The sequence below is a fragment of the Spinacia oleracea genome, chromosome 6 (assembly GCF_020520425.1).
Source record: "Spinacia oleracea cultivar Varoflay chromosome 6, BTI_SOV_V1, whole genome shotgun sequence".
Taxonomy (NCBI): domain Eukaryota; kingdom Viridiplantae; phylum Streptophyta; class Magnoliopsida; order Caryophyllales; family Amaranthaceae; genus Spinacia; species Spinacia oleracea.
In genome coordinates this window covers 109,309,097-109,333,781 of record NC_079492.1, presented here as the reverse complement: position 1 = coordinate 109,333,781, position 24,685 = coordinate 109,309,097, and the positions used below count along the sequence as shown (strand labels likewise).

The following is a 24,685-nucleotide window of genomic DNA, read 5'->3' as shown; positions in this document are numbered from 1 at the left end:
TTTAGAGAATGTGTATGAGAGAACCGCCCATATTCATGGTTTACAATCTAGAAGGGACAAGAAAAATGTTGTTGGGGAGAAAAGAAAAGAGTTTGATGCTGGGAAAAACCGAGGAAATTTCAAGAAGAATAGAAACGTGAATAGGAATGAGATTGGAAATGGAAATTTTCAAGGAAAAAGCAATCAGGGGCACCACAACAACTCGAACCAATCTGAGAGAGTGCATCATTGCAAGATGTGCAGTAACAATCACCCTGGTAAGAACTGCAAAGGAGAATTAGTGACCTGCAACTATTGTCAGAAAAGGGGACATAGGGAGTATGAGTGCTTCACTAAGCACATAAAGGAACAAAATAGTAATGGAGGTGGAAACCAAGTGAGGTTTAACCAGTCTGGAGGTCAAAATTCAAAGCCTGGAGGGGCACAAAACAATCAAGAGAACCATAGTAAGCCTGCAAATGATAACAACAACCCGAATAAGACTCCAGGAAAGTTGTACATGATGAATCAGAATGAGGATGAACGATCTGCCGATATAGATTCTGGTACTTTTTCTATTAACTCCGCGCAAGTTAAGCATTATTTAATTCGTGGTAACTTGTTCTTTTGTTTCGTCATCTGTTGTGAAAAGTCTAAAGTGAGTAGTTTTAGTGAAATAGGAATTTTGAGGATAGAATTCGTCGAAAGAGAATTTTGGTTAGCTATTCCCTGAGGTGAGTTACGAGGGCGTAACTCGTTTTCTTTAAGGGGGGTAGAATGCGATAGAAATTCGCGCTTTTTACCTATTTTATGGAATTTTTATGGAATTTTTATGCATTTTATTGCTTATTTTAGCAAATTTTACAAGTTTAGGCAAAGCAAATAGACTCTCCGCATAAGAAAAGGTGTTCATGAGTAACACAAACACCTTTAAATTGGCAAAAGAGTGCACATTAGTGGCACAAGTACTTCTCCAGTAAGAATAAGTTGAAAACTTTTGAGAAATGGGTGAATTTTCGTGTCAAGTTTCGGGACAAAACTTCTTTTAAGAGGGGTAGATTGTAATCCCCCGTAATTTTATACTTTTTATTTATATATTTTAACGTATATTTAATATATTTAAATAAGAATTTACGAATTTTAGAAATAAATATATAATTAACGTATACTTATTTTTACATTTTGATTATTTTAATGAATTATGAAATCAAAATCAATTTTTGAATTTTACATTTAAACGAATTCGAATTACGAAATTACGTTCGATTGAAATTAGAAAGCAATCCTAACCCTTTTGGATTCAACAAACTAAATCCTAATTCCTAGCCCAAATAGGTGAAGCCCAAAACAAATAAACCCCCACTCTTTTTGCTTGTTTCAATCTCACGTAAAAAAAACAAAAACCAACAAAAACCCTCCTCCTTCAATATTTACGTGAACCAGAAAAACCCTCTCAAGCCTCCTTGTTTGCTACCGTTCAGCCGCCAGCCACCTATACTCTCGCCGGCGACCACCTTTGTCCGGCACCGCAGTTGCATCGCCGGTAACTTCTTCTTCATCCTCTTTTGTTTCGTTCTCAATTTCCCCTCTCGTTCTTTATTACTCTCCTCTTTAATGCGTGCTTTCTGTGCTGCGACAACCACCACCGCGAGTTCCCCGCCACCAGCTCTGACCGCCGCCGACCCGGCTGTTGCCGTGCCCAGCCGTCGGCCAACCTTGCCTCCTCCTTTCTCCTCCACGCACGCAAAGCTAGACCTTCCCCTCTCTTCTCTGCTTCTTGTTTCTTACGCAAGTTAGCCGCACCACCAGCCGGCCGCCGCCACCGTCGACTTGCTCTCCCATTGCCGCCGCGCCGCCGCGCCGCTGAACCACCTCCGGCCAGCCTTCCTCCCCTTATTGTTTTGGTTATTTCTTAAACCCTAAGTTATTTAAATATTTTGATTTAAGTTTATTGATTTCAATTTATGTTTCTTGAATTAAATTATTAATCTTTATAGTTAAATTATAATTTTCAGATTTGATATTGATATTGTAAATTAATTAATTTCAGTTTTGGTTGATTAATATGTAAGTTAGGGTTTTAAATTAGTTTAGTGATTTAATTCGTGTTTATTGAATATAAATTACAAGTTATTATGATTAAAGTATATTTTCAGATTTTATATTATGATTAAGTAACAAATTTAATTTCCAGATTTATTAATTTGGTTAAATAAGTACTTTAAACTATTAAAGCATGAATTTTTAAGGCTTTATTATGTTTAAAATCATAATAGAATGATTATACCTATTAAAGTTATTATTTTTTATGATCTTAAGGATGTTGAATATATTTTGAGCAAGTTTTGAATTATTTTATATTGCTGGAAATTTAAAAAGGAACGTTTGTTGGAGTTTATGATAATTAGGGATCGTTAGGGAATTAATCACTATTATAGGAAGTTAATTAATTAAGTTTCGATATTGGGGAATGTTCTAAATATGTTTAGGATGTGTTTAGAGTACGTTAGTGTTGCTGTAAATTATTAGGAATTGATTGGGGTACGTTTCTTGATTATTTTAGGCGGAGAATTCTTTGTAGGCGACTTTTGAATTCGTTAAAGTGGCCTATCAGTTTGTTTACACAAGGTACGTACATACCTGTGTGCTTGGAATGCGTGCTATTTGTTGAAACCATGTTGAAATTGTTGATGAACTTGGTTATGTTGATATTATTGTTGAACTTGGTGATGTTGATATTATTGACGAACTTGGTTATGTTGAAATTGCATGTTTAATACTGTTGGACGGACATATTGAACTTATATTGCATTATGAGAATTATAACATGTTAGTATGGATGATTGATACAAACATGTTGGTTGGGAACACTAGATAATTCTATATATGTTGGTTTGGATTGATCGATCGTTGTTCCTTTTTAGCTTTTCACTACTTTATGAGGGCGGTGGACCTTGTTTAGTAAGTTGAAACTTTACACCCATATACAGGGGTTGATCATGGTTAAAGGAAAGGTTGGATAAATTGGAATGAGTCTTGATTGATGCCTTTATGATCACTTACTTAATTCCAAGATAAAAACAGTTGTGAACAAATGTGGATTGTATGCCTTATGTGATTGTTGAGTCATAACAGAGTCTCAATTTGTAAATCATGTAAAGTGAAACTGGGTAGCAATAGCTTTAGACTGTGCACGTCTAAAGTGACGGACAAATAGGAGTTGGGGTTCATGGTGGTAGCCCATGGCCTTTTCTGGGACCGGATTGATCACCGTGTCCTATTTTTATTCAAACGTTCCTCGATATCGCAAGTCAGTGAGGTTACGGAGTCGCGCCCGTACCTCGTCTTCCTTAGTGAAGACTGTTGGACGGACAACTCGGTCCATTGTCTATTTCAACTAAAATAATATTAATGTTATGAAAGTCTAGTCCAGTCTAGTCTAGTCAACTGTGATATGAAAGTGAATGTGTCTTGGTTATTCTTACTTACGTTATTAGTATCATGTTAGGATTATTCGTTTAATAGAATCATGTTAGGATTATTATTGATTTAGTATGTAGTACTCAGCTTTGCTGATTACGTGCTTTTGCTTGTGCATGTTGATCATGGCTATGCCTTATTGATCCTGTGATGACCCAATCTTGGTGAGCAGTCTCTAGGGATCAATAAGCATCGTCCATTACAGGTTTGAAGGTGATGCATCATGGGGTTCGGGATTGAAGAGCTGTGTAGTTATTAAATTGTTTTGTTTTAAGTTTGATGTTGAATTTGTTTGGCCTGTTTTAAAGAGACTCGAACTTTGTTTTAATTAATTACGTTGACTTTGTTTTGTTGGTTGGTTTTAGATTTTATTCCGTAGTTGACTTATTTAAATTATTAAAGTTAGTTATTATGTTTTCCGCTGCAAAATTCTGAATAAGCCGATACGTTTTCACACGGGAGATAATGCCTTGATAATTCTCTACGTTTTATATAAAAAGGTTATTTTAGAAAAGAGGGAATTGTCGGGGTGTTACAAAGGGGGGGTGGATGCATAAGGAAAAACATCCTATATAATAATAAAAAAGTCACTGGATGATGTGAGGCCTCCAAAACCTCATCCAAGCATTTTCATTGACTCCCTCCAAAACCAATCAAACCACCCTAATATATCCAAAATTCAAATGAATTTAATTTCATTAAAGAAATACCAAATCAAACACAAAAAAGCTTATAAACCCACGTAAATACACCACTAACCATAACTTACTACCCAGCAAATAGTTGCTCCTCTTATTTTCATGGAAACTGCTCCTCCTACTACTCCCCTCTCAGCTCCCTCACTGTAATCAAAACAAAATACTCCGTAGCCCAGCATTAATTATCTGTGTAAACTTTAGGCGTGAGTTTGTGTGATGGGTATGCATCTAAATGGGTAAGCGCACTTTAAAGTAGGGGAATGCAAAGAAAATGCTAAATTATGAAAGGCATCAAATTCAACAGCATCAAATTGATAATTACTGGTAACATCCTATATAATAATAAAAAAAAGTCACTGGATGATGTGAGGCCTCCAAAACCTTATCCAAGCATTCTCATTGACTCCCTCCAAAACCAATCAAACCACCCTAATAAATCCAAAATTCAAATGAATTTAAATTGCTCTTTATTTACTAAAATTTATTATTATTATTATTGAGTAATTAATTATTATTTTATTTAATTATTAATTATTAATAATTATTATTACTCCGTATTTATTATTTATTTCAATTCAGTAATATTCAACTAATTTCAGTTTAGTTGACCTTAAAATAACATAGCTTTATACTGCATGATAACCAAACACACTACGACACCACGTTTTTTCAGTTTTCCACTAAAAATCAATTTTAAAAAGGCAATACTCCCTCCGTTCTTGAATGTTAGTCCCCTTTTCTTATTGGGTTGTTCTTTTTTATCATTCTTTCTTTAATCTTTCCTCATTTTTCCTACATTTAACCCCAATTATACCCTTATAAATGTTCAAATGACCTTATTCCTAAAGTACTAATGTTGCCCTTATTCCTAAAGTCAAGACTCCAAAGAACATGTCTGAATTCCGACCTATAGCTTTATGCAATGTGATATACAAGCTCGCTTCTAAGGCCATTGTTATGAGGCTGAAATCTGTCATTCCGAGTATTATTTATGAGAACCAAAGTGCTTTTGTTCCGGGACGCTTGATAATTGATAATGCCTTGATTTCCCTTGAACTCTTTCATACGATGAAAAGAAGGAGTAAGGGAAAGAAGGGTACTATTGAACTACAGCTTGACATGTGCAAATCATATGATAGAGTTGAGTGGTATTTTATCTGTAAGTGATTGATAACACTTGACTTTGTGGGTGCATGGGTGGATGTCATAATGAGTTGCGTCTCCTCGGTCTCTTACTCCTTCATTGTCAATGGAACCCCATGTGGCTCGGTCACTCCTTCTAGAGGCCTATGCCAAGGACACCTTATTTCTCCCTATTTGTTCATTCTTGTGGTCGATGCTTTTCGAGTTTGATAAATAAAGCTAGCTACTGACGATGGTCTGATTCATGGTGCTCGGGCTACTAGAGGTGGACCAAAAATCTCTCACCTCCTCTTTGCGGATGATAGTCTCCTTTTTGCGAGAGCTGGCACTTAGGAATTCTCTAAGATATTGGACATTGTTCCACTATATGAAGAAGCTTCCGGTCAAATGATAAACTATGATAAAAGTGAAGCCTCTTTCAGTATAGGTGTGTACTCAGCCCGCCAAGGGCCTTTGTTGAACATTCTGCATATGAGGTTAGTTGACTCCCACGGAAAATACTTGGGCATCCCTACGATTGTAGAAAGGTCTAAAAAATCCGTGTTTGCGGCCCTTAAAGACCGTATATGGAAGAAATTACAAGGGTCGAAAGAGAATATCCTCTCAAGAGCGGGGAAAGAAGTTCTTATCAAGTCCTTCATTCAAGCTATTCCAACATACGCCACATACCTCATGGGGGTTTATAAGCTCCCTCTTGGTGTTATAAGTGACATTCAAGCTATTGTTGCTCGCTTTTGGTGGGGTAACTCTATCTCCAAGTGGAAAGTTCACTAGAAGAATTAGAATGACTTTGCTCCCTCAAATGCCTTGGAGATGTGGGCTTCAAAAATATGGTTGTTTTTAACGATGCACTACTAAAACAAGCTTGGAGACTAGTGAGTGCCCCGGATTCTTTGATGGCACGGATCATGTGTGCGAAGTATTACCCCAACATAAGATTTTTGGAGGCGTGTCTTGGGCTCGGTGGTAGTTATTCGTGGAAAAGTATATGGTCTTCAAAATCCTTGCTCCATGAGGGATTTATTTAGAGAATAGGAACTGGCGATAAGGTGGGTATTTGGGACGAGTTGTGGGTTTTTGGTGAGCTTGGAAGCAAAATCACCTCAACCTGTGTTGAAAATCTCTCCAAGGTTAGCAATCTTATTAAACCCATGGGCCATGAATGGATTTTGAGTTGATGTCTGCACACTTCAATAATCGTGACATTAAGTGCATTTTGTCAATCCCACTAAGCGAGAGAAATCCGAATGACATCTTAACATGGATTATTCCATGGATGGTAAGTACACGGTTAAAAATGCTTATATGCTAGGAAAATCCCACAATTTTGAGACCTTCCATAATGCATAGGCTGACGTCTAGAAGCTTGATGTAACCCCTAAAGTCAAGCATTTCTTGTGGCGAATGTGTACTTGAGCTCTCCGTGTAAAATCCTACCTTAAATGATGTCATATGTCCAAGGATATTGTTGCCCTTGGTGTGAGAATGAACCTGAAACTGGCCACCATGCTCTTATTGAATGCCTAAGTGTGCGTGATCTTTGGCGAGCGAAGGACTATGAAGGAGTCTGAACGGTTACAAGGAGATGGGTGCTCTTGACTGGGTTGAGAAGTGGCAGGATTTAGATTTAAAGCAAAGACAAGTTGGTGCCACTCTCCCTTGCCATAGTTGGAACCGACGGAATGAAAAAACCTTTAATGGAAAAGACACCCCCCATGGTGTTGTAATTTAACGTGTTTTCAGACTTGTCGAGGACTACAAAAAATATGCTACGAAGGTTTATGGTGTGGTGCGAAGGTCAGCCCCTCAAAGCTCCAAGATTTGGAAACCACCCCCTGCAAATTTTATCAAGGTAGATTGTGATGCTTCTTTGAGAGAGGAGGAGTGGGTTGGTATGGGTGTTGTTGCTAGAGATCATGTGGGTGCTGTCATCTTTGCGGCCAACAGGAGAGTGCATGGTTGGCCTCCCGAAGTAGCGGAGGGGAAGGCTATTCTACTAGCTGTGAAGCTGGCCAGCCAACATGGGCTCTCCCATGTCATTTTTGAGAGTGACAGTGAAGTCTTCGCCAAGAGATTAAAAAGAGCAGCTGTGTTTTTGTCAGATTTGAACTATTTTGGAGGATGTTCTCGTCCTTAGTAAGGTCTTTGAGTTTATTTCTTTTCTCATGTTAAGAGAGAGGAAAACTTTGTTGCTCACCATCTCGCTCGTTTAGTGCCTTTCGGAGTTCAACAAATTTGGAGAAACCATTGCCCTTGTGAGGTTTCTCCGTATGTAACAATGGGCAATTTTTCCCTTGAGTAATGAAAACACTACTATTTTCCCTCAAATAAAAAAAAAACAAAATTCAAATGACCCACTTTTTCACTCTCATACTCCGTATAAAATTTTATCCACATCAAACCCCTTAATTATTTCTATCTCTCTACCTACATAGGTTACATTTTATTGAGATTAATGCAACAAATAGTCTTTTATTGCATTGTCTTAGATTACAAAAAAAACTAACATTAAAAAATGGAGGGAGTACGAGGCAGGCTACATCGCTGGTCACCAGCGGGTGTATTTGCCCATACCCGGGGTATTTTGGTCATTTCACGTATTTCTGTTGACAAGTCAACGAATGCTTTCTCCTGTCCTTAATGACACTATTTATGACAATATTTATAAAAACAAGGCAAATTTGCCAAAAACAACCTTTTAAAGCCATTTTTTTGCGAAAAATAACCTTTTAAATTTTTTTTTGCCAAAAACAACCTTAAAGTAAAAAAAAAAAGTTGTGAAAGACAGCCTTTGTGTGTTTTCAGGCATTGACCAACAATTTTCTGGTTTGACTTCGCCGGTTTTACTACTTACACCCACTTTCCCTCTCTTTTTTTTCCCTTTTAAACCAACTTGGATGCAGAAAATCAAAAAAAAAAAAGCCCCAAATTTTTCGTTTTCTCTGTTCTTCTTCCCCACCAAGTACACTAGCCATCTCTTCCTGGTGAATCAGTTGGGTGAAACTGGTTCAAGGTTTTACAATTAGGGCATTCGCGAAACTCTTCAACTGATTTTTGGTAAGTTTTCTTCATTAATTTTGCTCAATTTTAGTGTAGAAAAGTTAGGGTTTTTCCCCCAAAATGGGTGAATTGATTCGCAATTGTGGATGAAATTGCAGGGACCATGAATTCTTACAAGGGTGTGAGATGTGGATGTGGTTTTCCTGTAGTAAAGAGGACCACGTGGACTCATGAAAACCCGGGAAGGAAGTTTGTTGCTTGCAAGTTCTACAATCCTGAAACTGGCCAAAGGGGTTGCGATAAATTTGATTGGGTTGATGAAGGTATAGTTGACTGGCAGAGGGATGTTACTAATGTGCTTGTAGCAGAGAAGCATAGGCTTTCAACTGATCTTGCCATTATGAGGAACAGAGTGGCATGTATTGAGCAAGAGAAGGCTAGGCTTGCTGAAGAGGTGGAAAGGTTGAAGAAGAACAAGGGCAAGATGAAGGTTCATGGTGTCAAGAATGAATGGGGGTCTGACAATGCTGATTTGGTTGATAATAAGCTAGTAGTGATGATTGGTGTGTGTGCAATTGTCTCTGTTATAGTGAGCTTCACCGTTATGAAGTTATTTGGTTAGATCGTAGGATGGTGTTGGTGTTAGTACGAAGCTAGGTTAGGTGTAACTCTCCGTTTTACTGTGTTTTGGTGTGATGGTTTCTTTGTAATCAAAAGATTGTGGTTTGTAATGAATGGAAATTTGTCACACCTATCGGGTTTTTAATTTGTCCATGAAAAGATCAAAGTTAAATTTATCGGTTCCAACTTAAATTATCGGTTTCACAATGTTTTGATAATTAGCTTGGTTCCACTTGACGTGCTCGCTGTCATAATGCATTTTTCATTTCCATCATAACACATAGCCAAAAACAATGTTTTAAATTCTCGTTTTCGCAAAACTAGTTCGGTTTCGGTTTCAAAAGATAAATTGAAAAAAAAAACAAAAGGACAAATCTTGCTAAAATAAGAGGCAATATAAGATCAATAGTTTGCTTTTCATTCCTTAGTTTGCAAAAATACACAAAAGTAGTCAAATTAACAAAAGGTTGACTCAATTCATACCAAAGTTGACTAATGTTTGATCACCAAAATACTAGCAAACACTTTGAGGTCATTCACTTCACACAATAAGCTGCTGAGTTAAAAAAATAGGCACAACACATTAACTAACTTAACTAAATTAACTAATTCATCCTAGCTACTGAGTTTGAGTGACAGGGGGAGCATTCTGTGAAGACAGCAGCTCTGCAGCAAGGCTTGAAGGTTGATCATCCACTGTTCCAGTAGCACCAGGTGGAGGAGGCATTGGGCACTTAGGTTTGTAATGCCCAAGAGCACCACATCTGCTACACCTGTTCTGCCTTTTAGCTCTTTTGACAGGTTGTTTATCCTCATCTTCTCCAGCTGCCTTTTTTCTTTTGTGTGTGCTAGGCCTACCAGGCATTTTCCTGTAAGGAGGTGGCAATGGACCAGGGTATGGTGTTACTTCCCATTGGGTCTGACCAGGCATACCTCTAAATGGTGGGGCATAAGACTTAGCATATGTCTGAACATGGTAAGCTGGGTGGATGAAGTCTTCATAGTTTAGCCGCCTTGTTTGGATACATGCCAATGCATGCAAGCATGGAATTCCCATCAGACTCCATCTGTAGCATCCACAAACCTTAGTTTCCAAGTTCACAACATAGGAATCGAGCTCATGGTCCACCTCAAACTCATGTAGGTCAGCTTGTCTGATTCTCATGCTATGCACTTGCTTCAATCCTTGCTGAACCATCTTAACCACATATGGCATAATAACACCTTGAAAGCTCTTCAATCCCACTCTTTTTTCATTGAATCTTTGCATTACATACCTCCTTATCCATTCCATTAACTGTAGGATAGGTTTACCCCTTGCTTCCCTCAAGACATTATTAAAACTCTCACAGCAATTGTTGAGTAGCATACCAGACTTTAGATGCAGTGCTAAACCCATGCCTAGACCAGTGACTTGTGTGGATTGCTTCCAAGTACTTGTATGCTTCAACATTTAGTTCCTTTATAGCTGCCATGTGTGTGTTGAAATGATGCTGCAAACAAAATGACTAAGCATTAGCCCCAAAGCAGAGAAACCAAGGCAGAATTGCAAAAAAAGTTCCACAACAAACCTTTGTGGATGATCTTGCTGCCTTCCAAAAATGTTCCTTGTACAGCACACCAGGGAACTTGCTTTTGAAGTTAGTCCATATATGTCTACAACAATATCTAGTCTCAGCATTTGGCATGACAGTTTTGAATGCATCAAGTAAACCCTGCATACAAATTTGAACATGAAACAGAAACAAAAGTAGTTACAGTTTTCAGAACAAAAACAAAAACAAATTTGTATATTAAGACCCGATCGTTCCAATATAGGTCAAAGTAAGTCAACTTAAGTCAACTTAGGTCAAGTAAGGTCAAATAAGTGTATTTAGGTCATTTTTTATTATTTTTTATCATTTTAGATCAACTTAGGTCAAATTGGGTCGAGTTAGGTCAAATTTGTATATTTAGACCCGATCGTTCCAATATAGGTCAACTTAAGTCAACTTAGGTCAAGTAAGGTCAAATAAGGTCAAATAAGTGTATTTAAGTCATTTTTGATCATTTTAGATCAACTTAGGTCAATTTGGGTCGAGTAAGGTCAAATTTGTATATTTAGACCCGATCGTTCCAATATAGGTCAAAGTAAGTCAACTTAAGTCAACTTAGGTCAAGTAAGGTCAAATAAGTGTATTTAAGTCATTTTTTGATCATTTTAGATCAACTTAGGTCAATTTGGGTCGAGTTATGTCAAATTTGTATATTTAGACCCGATCGTTTCAATATAGGTCAAAGTAAGTCAACTTAAGTCAACTTAGGTCAAGTAAGGTCAAATAAGTGTATTTAAGTCATTTTTGATCAACTTAGGTCAATTTGGGTCGAGTTAGGTCAAATTTGTATATTTAGACCCGATCGTTCCAATATAGGTCAAAGTAAGTCAACTTAAGTCAACTTAGGTCAAGTAAGGTCAAATAAGTGTATTTAAGTCATTTTTTGATCATTTTAGATCAACTTAGGTCAATTAAGTGACTGATAACTAATGAAAAACTTAAACAGAAACAGGGAAACATGCCTTCACATAATACAAAAGCAAGACAAAATAAAATGAAGTAGTGTACCTTCTGTCTGTCAGACATGTAGGCCACTTCATCTTCCTTCTCATGCACCCATGTGACAGCATCAGCTACAGAACTTATGTCATTCCTCAACAGCTCAAGGAACCAACCCCATGTTTCTGCATTCTCTGTCTCAACAACTGCCCAAGCCACAGGGAATACATTGTTATTCCCATCCTTTCCCACAGCTGTCAACAATATCCCAGGGTATGCACCTCTCAAATGTGCCCCATCAACCCCAATAATAGGCCTGCATCCAGCCATGAAGCCCTCTTTGCAAGGCTGTAAGCAAACATACAACCTCTGAAACAAAGGTGGTGGACTGTCTATGCCTTGAACCTTTACAACAGCAGTGCTTCCCGGGTTATACTTCCTAATTGCAGCAGCATAGTCCCACACCCTCTTATATTCCAAGCTAGCATCACCAAATATCATTTTCAAAGCAATTTGTTTAGAATAATATGCCTTGAAATACCCAATTTCTGACTTGACCTCTCTTCTTGCTCTCTTTATAAAAGCCTTAACCTTAGTGTTTGGTTCATCCCTCCAATCATCTAAGTATCTCTCAGCTAGATACTTTGAGGTTACCTTTGGGTTTTCATACTGCCACCCACAAATGTGATCAGCCCTGATGCTCTTAATCTGCCAACTTTCTTCCCCTTTCAATTTCCTTGCATGAAGCTTAAATCTACACTTGTTTTTCAGTTTACAAGTACAACTTAGTATCCTAGCCTTCTTCCAATGACACTTACACCTATTGGCACAATAAACAGACACTCTCTTTTTGTTATTGTGTAGGTAGTAGTAGTTGTATCCCTTTTCAATGGCATTGTACCTAATGGCCTTCCTCAAAATTATGTTAGAGGGAAATTTCAACCCTTTCCACAACTCCACACTACCTTTGAAATCTACTGCAGGATTAAACACAGGGTAGTTAGGGCCTTCATCATCTGACCCTATAACACTTACAACCTCACCATCACTGTCATTTAGCTCCACATCATCACCAATTTCTTGCTCACCAACTTCACCCTCTTCATCTGAATCATTGTTTTCAACCACTCCACCCACTGCCCCTGTCAGTGCACCCAGACTCCTACAAACATCTTCACTAATTTCATGATCTACAAACTCATGAAATAGATCATCATCACTCTCATCCTCAAAGTCATTATCACTCAAGAGTACATCACTATCCTCACTGTCCTCACACTCATCCTCTGCTACTGAATCCTCCCCTGCAGCCCCCTGACCTGTTCTCCCCTCACTTGCAGCAGCTCTCTTCCCCTCAAACCCACCTCTTTTCCCCTCACTTGCAGCAGCTCTCTTCCCCTCAAACACAACTCTCTCTTGTTCAACTCCAGCTACCACCAGTCTCTCCTCATCACCTCCACCAGTCACACCTAGCTGTGCCCTTTTTTGGTCAAGGGTTCTCTTGAATAGGGAAACTGTGGGCAGTTTCTGTCTCACTGCTTGGTCTAGTAGTGAGAATGGTTTTTGAGGGATAGATGGGAGTATGAGGGAGGGATTCAGATTTGATGGAGGGGGTAGGTTATTTTTGGTCAGATTTGTAAGTGGGGGCAACTTGTTCACATGTTGTGAGTGTTGACTGGACTGAGGGGTTTGACTATTAGGGCTGACTGTGCTGCTCACTTGGACAACAGATGGGCCCCCCCTTGCTGAGTCAGCACTCACAGAATTACTCCCTCCTCCACTTCCCTCAGTTGTATCACTCTCACTCTCAGTGTACCACCTCACATATGCAGGAAATCTACTCCTCGGATCAAACCCCTTCTCAACATGTACCACATATAGATTGTACGATCCATCCTTCTCGGGTGCGCTCAAAAAATCCGGAATCTCAGCGTCACTCTTTATTTCTTTCCTACCATTCCCATTTAAGCTACAACCACGCCTCCAAAACCATATTTGACCCACCTCATCATACCCCAAATCCCTCTTAATCCAATCACAAAACTCAACATAGCATACTTCGTCAACATTTGTATGCAATGCCATCCCCGCCTTAGGATTATCGCCCCTTTCATACGTAGTTTTATTATTATTCGTTACAAACTGGCCCCCGTGAAACAATCTAATCGTGACAGGCTCCATCAATTTATACCAAGTGTAGTCTATGTGAATCCTACCGTTAAACCTGAAGCACACATACAATAACACACTACTCAATATCTTGATTTTAATCCAACCATAACCAAATTCAACCACAAATAATCCAACATTCATACACCAAATTTTCAGTTTAGTGTTTTAAGGTTAAAATACTAACACATTGATTTCAGAACACGATTAAGCAATAATTATAAGATAATCCTAATTAATTAATCATAAATCCCTAATTTTTTTTAATAAAAAACGAAAATTTAGGGTTGAAATATTGTTAATTACCTTGATTTCTGTATGAGTCTGTAATTTCCAACCAACTCTGTCGTTTTCCTCTTCCTTTTCTTTGATGTTGATGCCTTGCTATTTCCTTTATTGGGCGCCATTGATGTTCAAAAGAGCAAGTAAAAACAGAGCCAAAAATGGAAAAATTCAGTGAGATTGGGGTCAGAATTTTGTACCAAAAATGGAAAAACACATTCAATTTAAGTAGTTGGTGAAAATGACTTTCGAAATTCATACTTACAGCATTCATTGGATGGAATTAATGGCTGGAGCTTCATTAATGGCGCTGCATTTCATCCTCTTGGAATTCCAGTTTTTTTTTTTTTAGGTTTTCAAGGTTCAGTCTTTTATAGGGAGGAAAATGGAGGGAAAAGGGGTGTCACTAACAAAACACGACATCACGTGACCGGCACAACCAAAGTCAAACCGGAAAATTGTTGGTCAATGCCTGAAAACACACAAAGGCTGTCTTTCACAACTTTTTTTTACTTTAAGGTTGTTTTTGGCAAAAAAAATTTTAAAATGTTGTTTTTCGCAAAAAAATGGCTTTAAAAGGTTGTTTTTGGCAAATTTCCCTAAAAACAATGACAATATTCATACTAGAAAACATAATTATTCTAGAACACGTCTAGAAAACGAATAAAAACCAACAATAACCAGACAATCAATGACTAAATATTGTCAAACTAAATACAACAATGACAATAACCAAATAATCAATGACTAAATTTAATACAACAATGACAGTAACCAAATACTCAATGACAGTATATCCAAATGACATATTGTAGCCATATATACGATCATTCCAATTCAAGATCTAACCATTATGAAATTCATAATAAATCGAGTTAAAAATGCATGAATTTACACAAGTGATGTTAAATCATAATGAATTTGTTGAAACTCACAACTGTACAAGAATTATTAACTCATCCACAAAATTAAAAGCTCAAATAATGCAAAGAAATCAAGAAGAATGTGATTTAATCAAATGAGTTTTAAACTGAAAAAGGATGAAAATTAGTGCTATAGAAGAAAATGGAGAGAGAGTGGAAAATGATGGAGAAAGAAAATGCAGAGGGGAAGAGGGTGAAGATGACGGAGGTTGAAAATGATTTCTTTTAGGTTACTTTTTTTTTTGGCTGGGTATGAACAAATACAATCGCTGGTAACCAGCGATGTAGCCCACTTCCAGGGAGTACTAGTAAAATAAACATAACAAAAAAATAATAAAAAAATAATAATCTCACTCATACGGTTATACGGCTCATATCTCCACTGAAACTACCGAGTCCTACAGGACGTCTTTTCCCTGTACCACTCCCCTTCCTTTCTCTCTCTTTCCTGCTCATCCCCCCTTTGAGCCAACCCTAGATCTTTGTCATTTCCCCAATTTTCTTGTTTTCTCTCTCCTCTTCAAATCTTTCAATGGCTATGGAAAACCGCTTAAACATGTCCCTCGACGATCTCATCAAGGTTAACAAAACCTCTACTGGCCGTGGCGGAGGCGGTGGCGGTAGAGGCAGACCTGGCGGCAGAGGTAATTCCGGTGCCGCACCTTCTCGAAGATTCACTAATCGCGTCTCCAATCGCTCCACTCCTTATACTATGCCCATGTCCAAGGTTTTCATCTTTCTTTGTCTCTCTCCTAGGGTTTTCGGGTTGTTTGCTGTTTAAATCTCACATTTTTTGAAATTTCCATTGAATTCCTTTGTGATTTTTGTTCAATTTTTCTCAGGCGCCTGATTCGTTTTGGCAGCATGATATGTTCGGGAATCAAGGTGGTGTTGGCGTTGGTGGAGGAGGAGGAGCGTCTTCAATTGAGACTGGAACGAAGCTTTACATCTCTAATTTGGATTACGGTGTTTCAAATGATGACATCAAGGTATTAAATTTTCCTTTTCTTAATCTTGTTTATGTTGATTCCGTGTTATGTTCTTTGAAACTCAGGGTTATCTGTTTTCCCATATACTGTTTAGAACTGTGAATTTGGAATATTAGGCAGTATTCTTTTTCTAGTTTAAAATCTAGGGTTAGCCTGGAAATGTGTTTGTAGCTCATTTTCTGGATCTAATTAAGTAGGCTATGAATTTTTTTGCTCTTCCTGCTAACTGTTTTCTTTCTGGGGCCAAAGAAGGTGTATACTTGAAGCTTTGGGTATTTTCTAGGTGCAAATCACTATTTTGAGTTCATGTGTTTTTTCAACAAATCCATCCGTTTGCCAGTGCTGTTGAGTGATTTGAATTGTTAGTAAAATGGGAGGGTGTTAATAAAATGATTTCAAAAAATGTAATTTAACACTGTTACTTTGTAGATGATTTTTTGCAATATATTCTAAGCTTGTACTCAATGTATTGGTACTCTCTTAATCCTGATATCTTGCAACATACCTGCTATACGAATATATCTAGGGACTTCATTTGTAAATGAAACTCATCGTTGTTGGGTAGGAAGAATTGATGTCGCAGGACATTTTTTTTCTGGTTGTTTGTATTTGCTCATGTAATAGCTTTTTTGGTTCAGTGATTTGTTAGATAGAAGAAATTGGTGACGCAATACCTAATGCTTTCTGAATAAACTACTACAGGAGCTCTTCTCAGAGGTTGGTGACCTGAAACGTTATGCTGTCCATTATGATAGGAGTGGAAGATCAAAGGTACTGGAGCTTTTTGTTTCTCCTCTTTTCCAGGAAATCTGTGCGGATCTATACAGTAGATGTTTAGACTGGGTTATGTTTATCAGGGAACTGCCGAAGTTGTTTTCTCACGGAGAGGAGATGGTCTGGCTGCTGTCAAGAGGTATAATAATGTAGAACTTGATGGTAAGCCAATGAAAATCGAGATTGTGGGGACGAATGTCGCAACCGCGGGAATATTGCCTCCAGTTCTTAACGGCATTGGCAGGAATCCACTTGGCCCAAGAAGGTATTCTTACACCTTGATACTCTGTTCCGTTTTTGGTATCTGTACATTAAAGAAAATCTCTATTTCTCTTGTCAAATTGTGCGCTTAATTGAATATGTATTTACAGCAGCGCATTGTCTTTTTCCTGTTGATCCATTTTGGTTGGGATTATTTGTGCCTCCTAGCTAGCTAGCATAGCAGAAGAATGATTTATTAGGCAAACTGTGAATCTTGGTGGTTTCAGTTTATAACTTCCAGGACTGAACTTTCAAGTTGTTTTATTGAGTGACTGATAGTTCTGTAAATGCTATTTTGCACTTGTCAGATTTAAACAGTACTGACTTAACATTCTAGTATCATGGAATTTTGTAAGAAGATTGAAGGGGACAAATTAGAGATTGCATATAACAGAACTGACTTAGAGCATAGACATTTCCAACTCAGTCTATGATCATTGAATACCAAGCTGTATGCATTTTGTGTTATTTGTGAGAGATGTAGTGTTTTACTGGCATCCTATTACTTCCCCAAATCTTGTTGAAAAGAGTTGTTAACCTTACAACCCCTCTCTCTCCCAAGCATCTCCAGACTTCGATAGGTATGCCATCGGGCCCCACTGCCCTCTTGCGTCCCATCTTTTTCAATGCCATCATCTTCCCTTTTTCCGTTTGAATTATATTTTTTCTGATTGGATAACATCAATTAAGAATTTGAATGGGAGTCTGTGTTTTCCATAGTGTGCTCCTAATAATTTCTTCTTTTTGATACTTTTAAAATATGCAGATTTACACTTAAATGAAAACCATTAGTTCATTTAGTTGCTAGGAAGTTCCATACGAGAAAACTTCACTTTACTGTAGGTCATGGTAGTAGTCGGTGATTTGCTCTAGTGTACTATGTTTGATTAGCATTTATGGAGGGAAAAAGAAGGGGAGGGGAAGAGTGAGTTTCCATTTTCCTTTCAAATCTCTTCCACCATGTGCGGATTTGATTTATTAATCCCCTCCCCCATGCCATATCTAAATAAGCGAAAATGCATCCCTCCATTTCATTTTCCTCCCTTTCTTTCCAAATCTTTCTAATCCAATGGTAGGGTTAGGGAATTGGCAGAGTATGTTAATCACAATCTTGTTGAATGACAGAACAAATTGATGATGCTGGGAAATGCAATAATACCAAATTGTCAACTTAGACCCTAATCATTCTTGCATGATCACCCTAAAAAATTTGCTTTCAATTTATAATCAAACTACTACTTAGAGAGATGATGTTGGATTTCTTGAAGATGCATTTTTGGTCATACATGCCTGCAATTGATATATCTTTCATAGCCTTTAGTATGTCTACAGAGATATGTCTTGTTGTAATAGTTTAATGCTTATACCAGATATGATCTGCTAGGAATTTTCTGGATCCTCCATGTCAACTCCCCGCTCCAGTGCTACTAGAGAACTTTTCTCATTAATTCAACTATATTTTGTTAATGTTTTTTTGCTGATCTGACAGTGTACAAGGAAGAGGTGGTGCTATGGGACGCATACGTGGAGGCCGTGGTTTTGGCAGAGGTCGTGGCAGGGGAAGAGGGCGTGATGAAAAGGCATCTGTATCTGTAGATGACCTGGATGCCGACCTGGACAAGTACCACTCAGAAGCAATGCAGACAAACTAAAGCATCCTTATGGGTTTTCTTTTGCCTTCTCTTGGGTCTTAAACCTATGCTCTTGCAACTGTGTCCTTGATGATGGTTTCAACTGTGTTGTTTAATTCTATCAATTCTTATTTTTAGGCAAAGGCAGATAGAGGGCAGTAGTTGGATCTTGGTATCGAAGCTTGGGATTTGTATCGGACTTGATATGGTTGGGGGTTAGAATATCAGTTAATGAACAACTATGAGTGTTATTATTCAGATATAGATTGCTTTGTACTTTTGCTGTTTCATATATCTTGCAAACTGCAAAAAGAAGTGGGATATTTTTGGCAGTTCGAATACAATGTGGATACATACTCAAGATCATGGAAGTCCGAACTTTTCAATCAGAGTATCATTGTGCGGTTGACGGAGTTCTGGTTTTCTGATCTTTCCATTTTTAAGACCTTTGGCATGAGGTAGGTCCCTTGGTTTGTTTGGCTATTTTAATCTTTTGGTGCTTAAGCTAGTGTTAATGCTTCTATTTAATTGTTGGCCGTGATGTGATGGTGATGTCTTGTTGGGGAAATCAAATTCTTATTTTCCTGACTTGTTGGCATGGCAGTTAAAAGGGATCTTTTTCAGATCAAATACTAGATCTTCTCTGGAGGATTTTGATAATATGCGGTTTCTTTAGGATCCTGAAACCTGCTCCTGGGCTTTGATTGAGGCTACAGGAAAGTGAAGTTTGAAGAATCCACAAATCTTGTTTCTGCAGGGTCTTGTTGCTTAAAATATACAGATGGTGATAACTGCTAATCACTTTAAGATATGTAGTTTTGTTGATAATTAATAACTATATTATGATAGATGCACTCTTGTCCTTTAAACATACTTCGTATTCGACTGTTGGTGCTTATATTCTATTAAAATATTTTATTGGTATAAATCGTTCTTTTGATTTCTACACGAAAGAAGTGGGTTATATGGTTTCCAGTATCAGTTTTTGCACTTGTGAATTTTTTGAAAATAGGCCACAGCAGTCATGTTGGGAACCTCCCTACACGCCAACAAAATTAACAACTTAAGCTCAAAAAATGGGGACTATTTCATAGTTTTCATCCTTTTTTTTTTTTTTTGCCAAACGTGGTACTTAGATTAATTCATTACAGAGTTTGTGTTAAAATTGTTGTTCTCCCTTTTAGACAAGGGGTTTGATACATGCCCATTGTGGGTCACTGGAAGCAAAATAGGAATCTTATCTTCCTCATACAGTTTTTTACAAAATAAAAGGGGGGGGGGGGGGGGGGGGGGGGACAATAAAATTTCCTTTTGATTCATAATGTCCATCTTCCTCCTTGCTTCTTTTGCTAGTCCATCAGCCAACTTGTTTCCTTCTCTTGGTTCAAAAATCAGTTATGTGCCTTGCAAAAATAACAGGTGCTACCTACATTTTCCCAACATTGAGGTTAGTCTGGTGTTGAATTGGTTTGTCTCTCTTTGATTTCAGAAATTGCTTGCTTGCAATCTATAGCCAAATTGCAGTGGTTCCACCCTTTATCAATTATCCAGTCAAGGGCCAGTTGGATTGCCCTCAACTCTGCCTCCATAGGTGAAGTGTAGTAGCCTTTCCAGATGAAGGCTTCCTTCCAAGTACCTGAGTTATCCCTACAAATAGCTGCACAAACAGTTTGTTTTGTCCCATAATCAAATGATGCATCACAGTTTACCTTATAGAAATTCACACCTGGTTTAGTCCAAGAGAAAGGGTAGGGCTTTAAGTTCACTGAAAATTGATTTTGGGTGAAAAACCATTCAGTGGCAACCCAGGTACACCGATTGGCAATAAGTTGTATGGGTTTGTTTTGTTTTGAGAAGATCCAAGAATTACTTATTTTCCAAAGCTCCCACATGACAAAAGTAAAGAGAACATTCCAGGGGATTTGGTTAATGGAAGGGCTGATGTGCTTGAGATTCATTGTAATCCACACATTAAACTCGCAATTTAGGTGGTGGGGAGTAGTGAACAAGTTCCATACCTCAATTGCTCTATGACATGTTATAAAAATATGGTCCAAGTCCTCTACTTTTCCAGGGCAAAAGGTGCAATTTGGGTTAAACGATAAGATCCTTCTAGCTAAATTTGAAGGAAATAATGCCCTTGGTCCAAGTATGCATTCTATGTTAAGTCTAATAAATGCGGTTCAGTATTAATTAACAAGTTAATAATTCAGTGAGATCAAGTGAGCTGAATGCCTAGCTAGAGGCCGCTTCAGTTCAAGTGGAATTAATGATATTAATCCACAGCTTACTCTTGACTGAACCCGTAGGGTCACACAAATAGTACGTAAACGGATCAAGTATTTAATGGCATTAAATACTCCATCTATGGATATTCGGAATCGACGGATCTTGGTTTCAATGGGAGCTGAGATCGTCACAGGCAAGAAATGAATACTCCGGAAACGATGATATTGCCGGAAACGAAAATATGGATCGTATCGGAAATATAAATATTATCCAAGTCGTAGATGTTGCCGGAAACGGAAACATGGTACGTATCGGAAAATATTATCGGAAATGGAAATATTGCCGGAATCGGAAATATTGCCGGAAACGGAAATATTGTCAGAAACGGAAATATTATCGGAATCGGAAAATAATTCCGGAAACGGAAATATTAAATATTTGTTCGAAACGGAAATTGATTCCGGAATCGGAAATGTTAAATATTGTTCGTATCGGAAATGAATTCCGGAACCGGGAATTTAATCGGAAGCGTATCGTACGAATAAGCATCGGACGAGGGCCCAGCACGAAGCCAGGCCATCGCCCAGCAAGCCACACGCATCCAACAACACGCCAATGCCTCGACCAGGCCCAGCGCAAGGCCAGTCCCAGCCAAGGCTGGCGCGCGCGCACAAATGGGCTGCGGGCAGTGGGCCTGTGCGCCGTGCGCACAGCGTGGGCCGCAAGGCTTGCGCATGGGCGTGCGATGCTCGTGCGGTGCGTGTGTACGTGCTATACGAATCCTAAAGCTATTGGAATTCGTGCATAGATTAAATCCTAATCCTAAAAGATTAAATTAATTATTTAGAGTTCTAATAGGATTCTAATTAATTAATTAGTATTCTAACAGGATTCGAAATCCTTTCCAAGGTTCTATAAATATATGCCTAGGGTCATAAATTTATATACAAGTTTTCAAGTATTCAAAACTAGGATTTTTAAGCAGAAAAATCAGCTATAACTCTTGCCTATCTAGCCGAAAATAAGTAGTACCTTAAGGGCGATTCTAGTTGGTCAATCTTAAGGCGGATCCGGACGTGCTGTGGACTATCTACGGAGGGACGACACTTGGAGTCCTAAAGAATTGTTCTTGTTCGGTTCGGGCGCAGCTAGGGAAGGCACACAACAAAGAGTATGTATCTAAACTATGCTAAATGATTATGTGTAAATAATACGTTTTCCTGGCTTTATGGTTTTTCCGCATGATTTATGAATTGTCATATGTATCATAACCTAACAGTGGTATCACGAGCCTCTTATTATTTTCATAATCTATATTGCATGAACATGGTTAAATATTACAAATTTGCAAGAATTAAAAGGGGTGATTAATTTTCGTAATTGTTAATTAATTGCAAATTGCGTTTATTTAATTATACGTACGCAGTTTTTCGGCAGTTTCTTCGTTACTCATCCAAATCGAGTGATTTTTGTGTCAATTCCGCATGTAAAAGGCATTCTAAAATTTTGACAAAAAAAATATTTTTCGAGCGAACCCAGAATTCTCAAATTCGAAGCCTAACTATGACTTTTCAGAGGTTTTAGTTTTTCGAATGCAAAATTTCGTAAATTTAAGATGTTAAATTAAATATTTGCGATTCTTGTTGATAAATCTTGAATTTTTGATTGACCTACTGTATATGTTTAACAAGTTTGAATGCCTAACCTTGTTAATTATGCAATCTAATTTGTAATTATGATTAATTTGTTGAAAATTGGAATAATTTAGAATTAATTTGATTTTCATAATTAGTTATAATTTAATTAGATACCTATGATTAAAAACCACCTTAAAAATTGTAAATTTATGTTAAATTTTAAATTTTTATGACCTAGACTTGAATCCATGTTAATCGGAAATCAATTGAATAATAAATTTTCGATTTTTCGCCCTAAAATTATGAAATTAATATTAATTATTAATTTGTCATTAATTTTGAATATAAATTTTAAATTTTTTATGCGATTCGCTCATATAACTTGCACGCACAAAGCAATGGACGCTACGTGTTACCCTTAAGGGGTGTTGTATAGTGCGGGCATGTGACGACGAGCAAGGGAGCTCGTCGCCCATGCGGTACGAATGCAATGAGCAAGGCCATGGTGCACGAGCACAAGGCAGCAGCCCTGCCTTGTGTCGTGGGCTGTGTGCAATGGGCGAATGGGCAAGGGCGAGAGCAAGGCACGAGCAGTCGCGTGTGGGCAGCAAGCGAGCTGCGCCACAGCGCGCACAGCCTCGCGCAAGCGTGCGGAGCCTCGCGCGTGCCACGAGTGCTGCGCCAAGCATCGATCGCTCGCGCGCAGCGAGCGCTGTTGTGCGTGCGACGAGCGCTGCGCCCAGCAATGGCGTGCGAGCGCTTGTTGCACGTGCGACGAGCGCTGCGCCCAGCGATGGCGTGCGAGTGCGTGTTGCGACGTGCGACGAGTGCTGCACCCAGCGATGGGCTGCGGCAGCATGCTCGTGCGTCGAGCGCTGGCGCGCGCAGCGAGCACCATGCGTGATGCCTTGCGATGTTGAGCAGCAGCAATGCGACACAGCGCATGGGCTGCGCGCACATGGCCAGCGATGGCTGTGTGCGTATGGCCCATGGGCGTGCGTTGCGTGGGGTTGTTGCGTTACGATTAGATCGTTTTGAAATTTTAATTTGAAATTTTCAGTTTACGTAATTTTAATTAATTTTAAAATTAATAATTTAAATTATTTTCTTGGATTTTAATTTTGAATATTGTAATTATAATAAATTTTATTTATTCTAATTATTTTACTAAAATTAAAATCATGAATTAATTTAAATACGACTGAAATTAAATTAAACTTTATGGATTCAATTATAAATTTATATGAGCTTTAAATTTTAATTAAATTTGTATGTTTCCGGTTAGACTAGAAATACATTTTTATGTTTAAAATTAGTAAAGCATATGAATTTATTGGTTTAAGTGGGAGCCCTTTTTAGTCATAAACTCTTGATTAGGTCTACAAATCCTTAAGGTTAAAACAACTTGATTAGAATTAATAAGGACTGAATAATTGGTAGATTATTGGTGCCCTTGATTAATTGCTGCAAATGTTTATGTGATGCATAATGTGTTTTACTAACCAGCTATGTGGGCCATTCATGATAATGAATGGGTGAATGGTATATATTGTATATGTACTGTTTTGCAGGTTATGAAGTGACTAGTATGGCCCAAATAGGATAGAAAATATGGTCTGCGTACCATTAATTTGAATGTAATTGGTCTAAAGTACCAAAGTTGTTTTTCAATTCAAATATGGTCTGCGTACCATCAAATAGTTGTAATTATTTTTAATTATAGCTTATCCTATTTGAAGAAAATGGTTCCTCCCATGGAGATTTTCAAGACGGACTTTGAAGTTAAAGCTTCAAGATGAAGTCGGGCCATACTAGATCACATTTATCTTATGCATGTTTTAAGTTATTTATTGCTTTTAAATATGTCTTAAAATGCATGAGATCAAAGCTTGATTATGTTGCATGATTAAGGATTTTAGTTCACTTAAAATCTAACCAACATAGTAAGAGCCTAAAGTTCCAAACTTAAAAATTGAGTTAAAAGATGCCATGCCAAAATATACACTTTGCATGCTTCAATGAATGTTTTAATTATTGTTTATAATTAAATATCTTGCACTGCAATAAATCCTTTTAGAAAGGTAACAGTAAATTTCCTCGATTGGTAGTGAATCCAAGAACGATTCACGGAAATGAGAGAAAATGAGCAATTTAAAATGTACGTTTCTTTTAGCGACTTTTATGGTTGTTTTCGAGTATCAAAGTCGAATGGCGAACCGATTGGTGCTTGTGAATTCAAAATACAATGTAGTTTTGAGATCATAAAGCATTGAGTTTAAACGCTCAGCTTTACCAATGGTTAACAACCTAAAATCTTTTTTCCATTTAATTCTCG

At 37.9% G+C, this 24,685-nt stretch overlaps 2 protein-coding genes across 3 annotated transcripts; both read left to right on the top strand.

Annotated features, from left to right (window-relative positions):
* The first annotated feature begins 5,225 nt into the window (after positions 1-5,225).
* Positions 5,226-6,074, top strand: LOC130463470 (uncharacterized). Its single transcript, XM_056832605.1, has 2 exons — positions 5,226-5,316; positions 5,677-6,074. Exons 1-2 carry the CDS (start codon positions 5,226-5,228, stop codon positions 6,072-6,074), a joined length of 489 nt encoding a protein of 162 aa, XP_056688583.1.
* Positions 6,075-15,200: 9,126 nt separating this feature from the next.
* On the top strand, positions 15,201-18,774 carry LOC110788758 (THO complex subunit 4B). Of its 2 annotated transcripts, none has more exons than XM_021993402.2 (5): positions 15,201-15,556; positions 15,693-15,818; positions 16,521-16,589; positions 16,676-16,857; positions 18,343-18,774. In XM_021993402.2, exons 1-5 carry the CDS (start codon positions 15,362-15,364, stop codon positions 18,503-18,505), a joined length of 735 nt encoding a protein of 244 aa, XP_021849094.2. In that variant the 5' UTR covers positions 15,201-15,361; the 3' UTR covers positions 18,506-18,774. The 2 variants fall into 2 exon arrangements, with proteins under 2 accessions (XP_021849094.2, XP_021849093.2); XM_021993401.2 differs by having other exon boundaries at positions 15,208-15,556; positions 15,672-15,818.
* The last annotated feature ends 5,911 nt before the right edge of the window (positions 18,775-24,685 follow it).

Excerpts from the sequence above, each read along its gene's own strand:
- LOC110788758 (XM_021993401.2), top strand. The coding sequence starts at position 15,362 with ATGGCTATGGAAAACCGCTTAAACATGTCCCTCGACGATCTCATCAAG. Across the intron at positions 15,819-16,520 it reads TTTCAAATGATGACATCAAG|GAGCTCTTCTCAGAGGTTGG; the intron begins GTATTAAATTTT and ends AAACTACTACAG. Across the intron at positions 16,590-16,675 it reads ATAGGAGTGGAAGATCAAAG|GGAACTGCCGAAGTTGTTTT; the intron begins GTACTGGAGCTT and ends TATGTTTATCAG.
- LOC130463470 (XM_056832605.1), top strand. The coding sequence starts at position 5,226 with ATGAAAAGAAGGAGTAAGGGAAAGAAGGGTACTATTGAACTACAGCTT. Across the intron at positions 5,317-5,676 it reads AGTTGAGTGGTATTTTATCT|CTTCCGGTCAAATGATAAAC; the intron begins GTAAGTGATTGA and ends TATATGAAGAAG.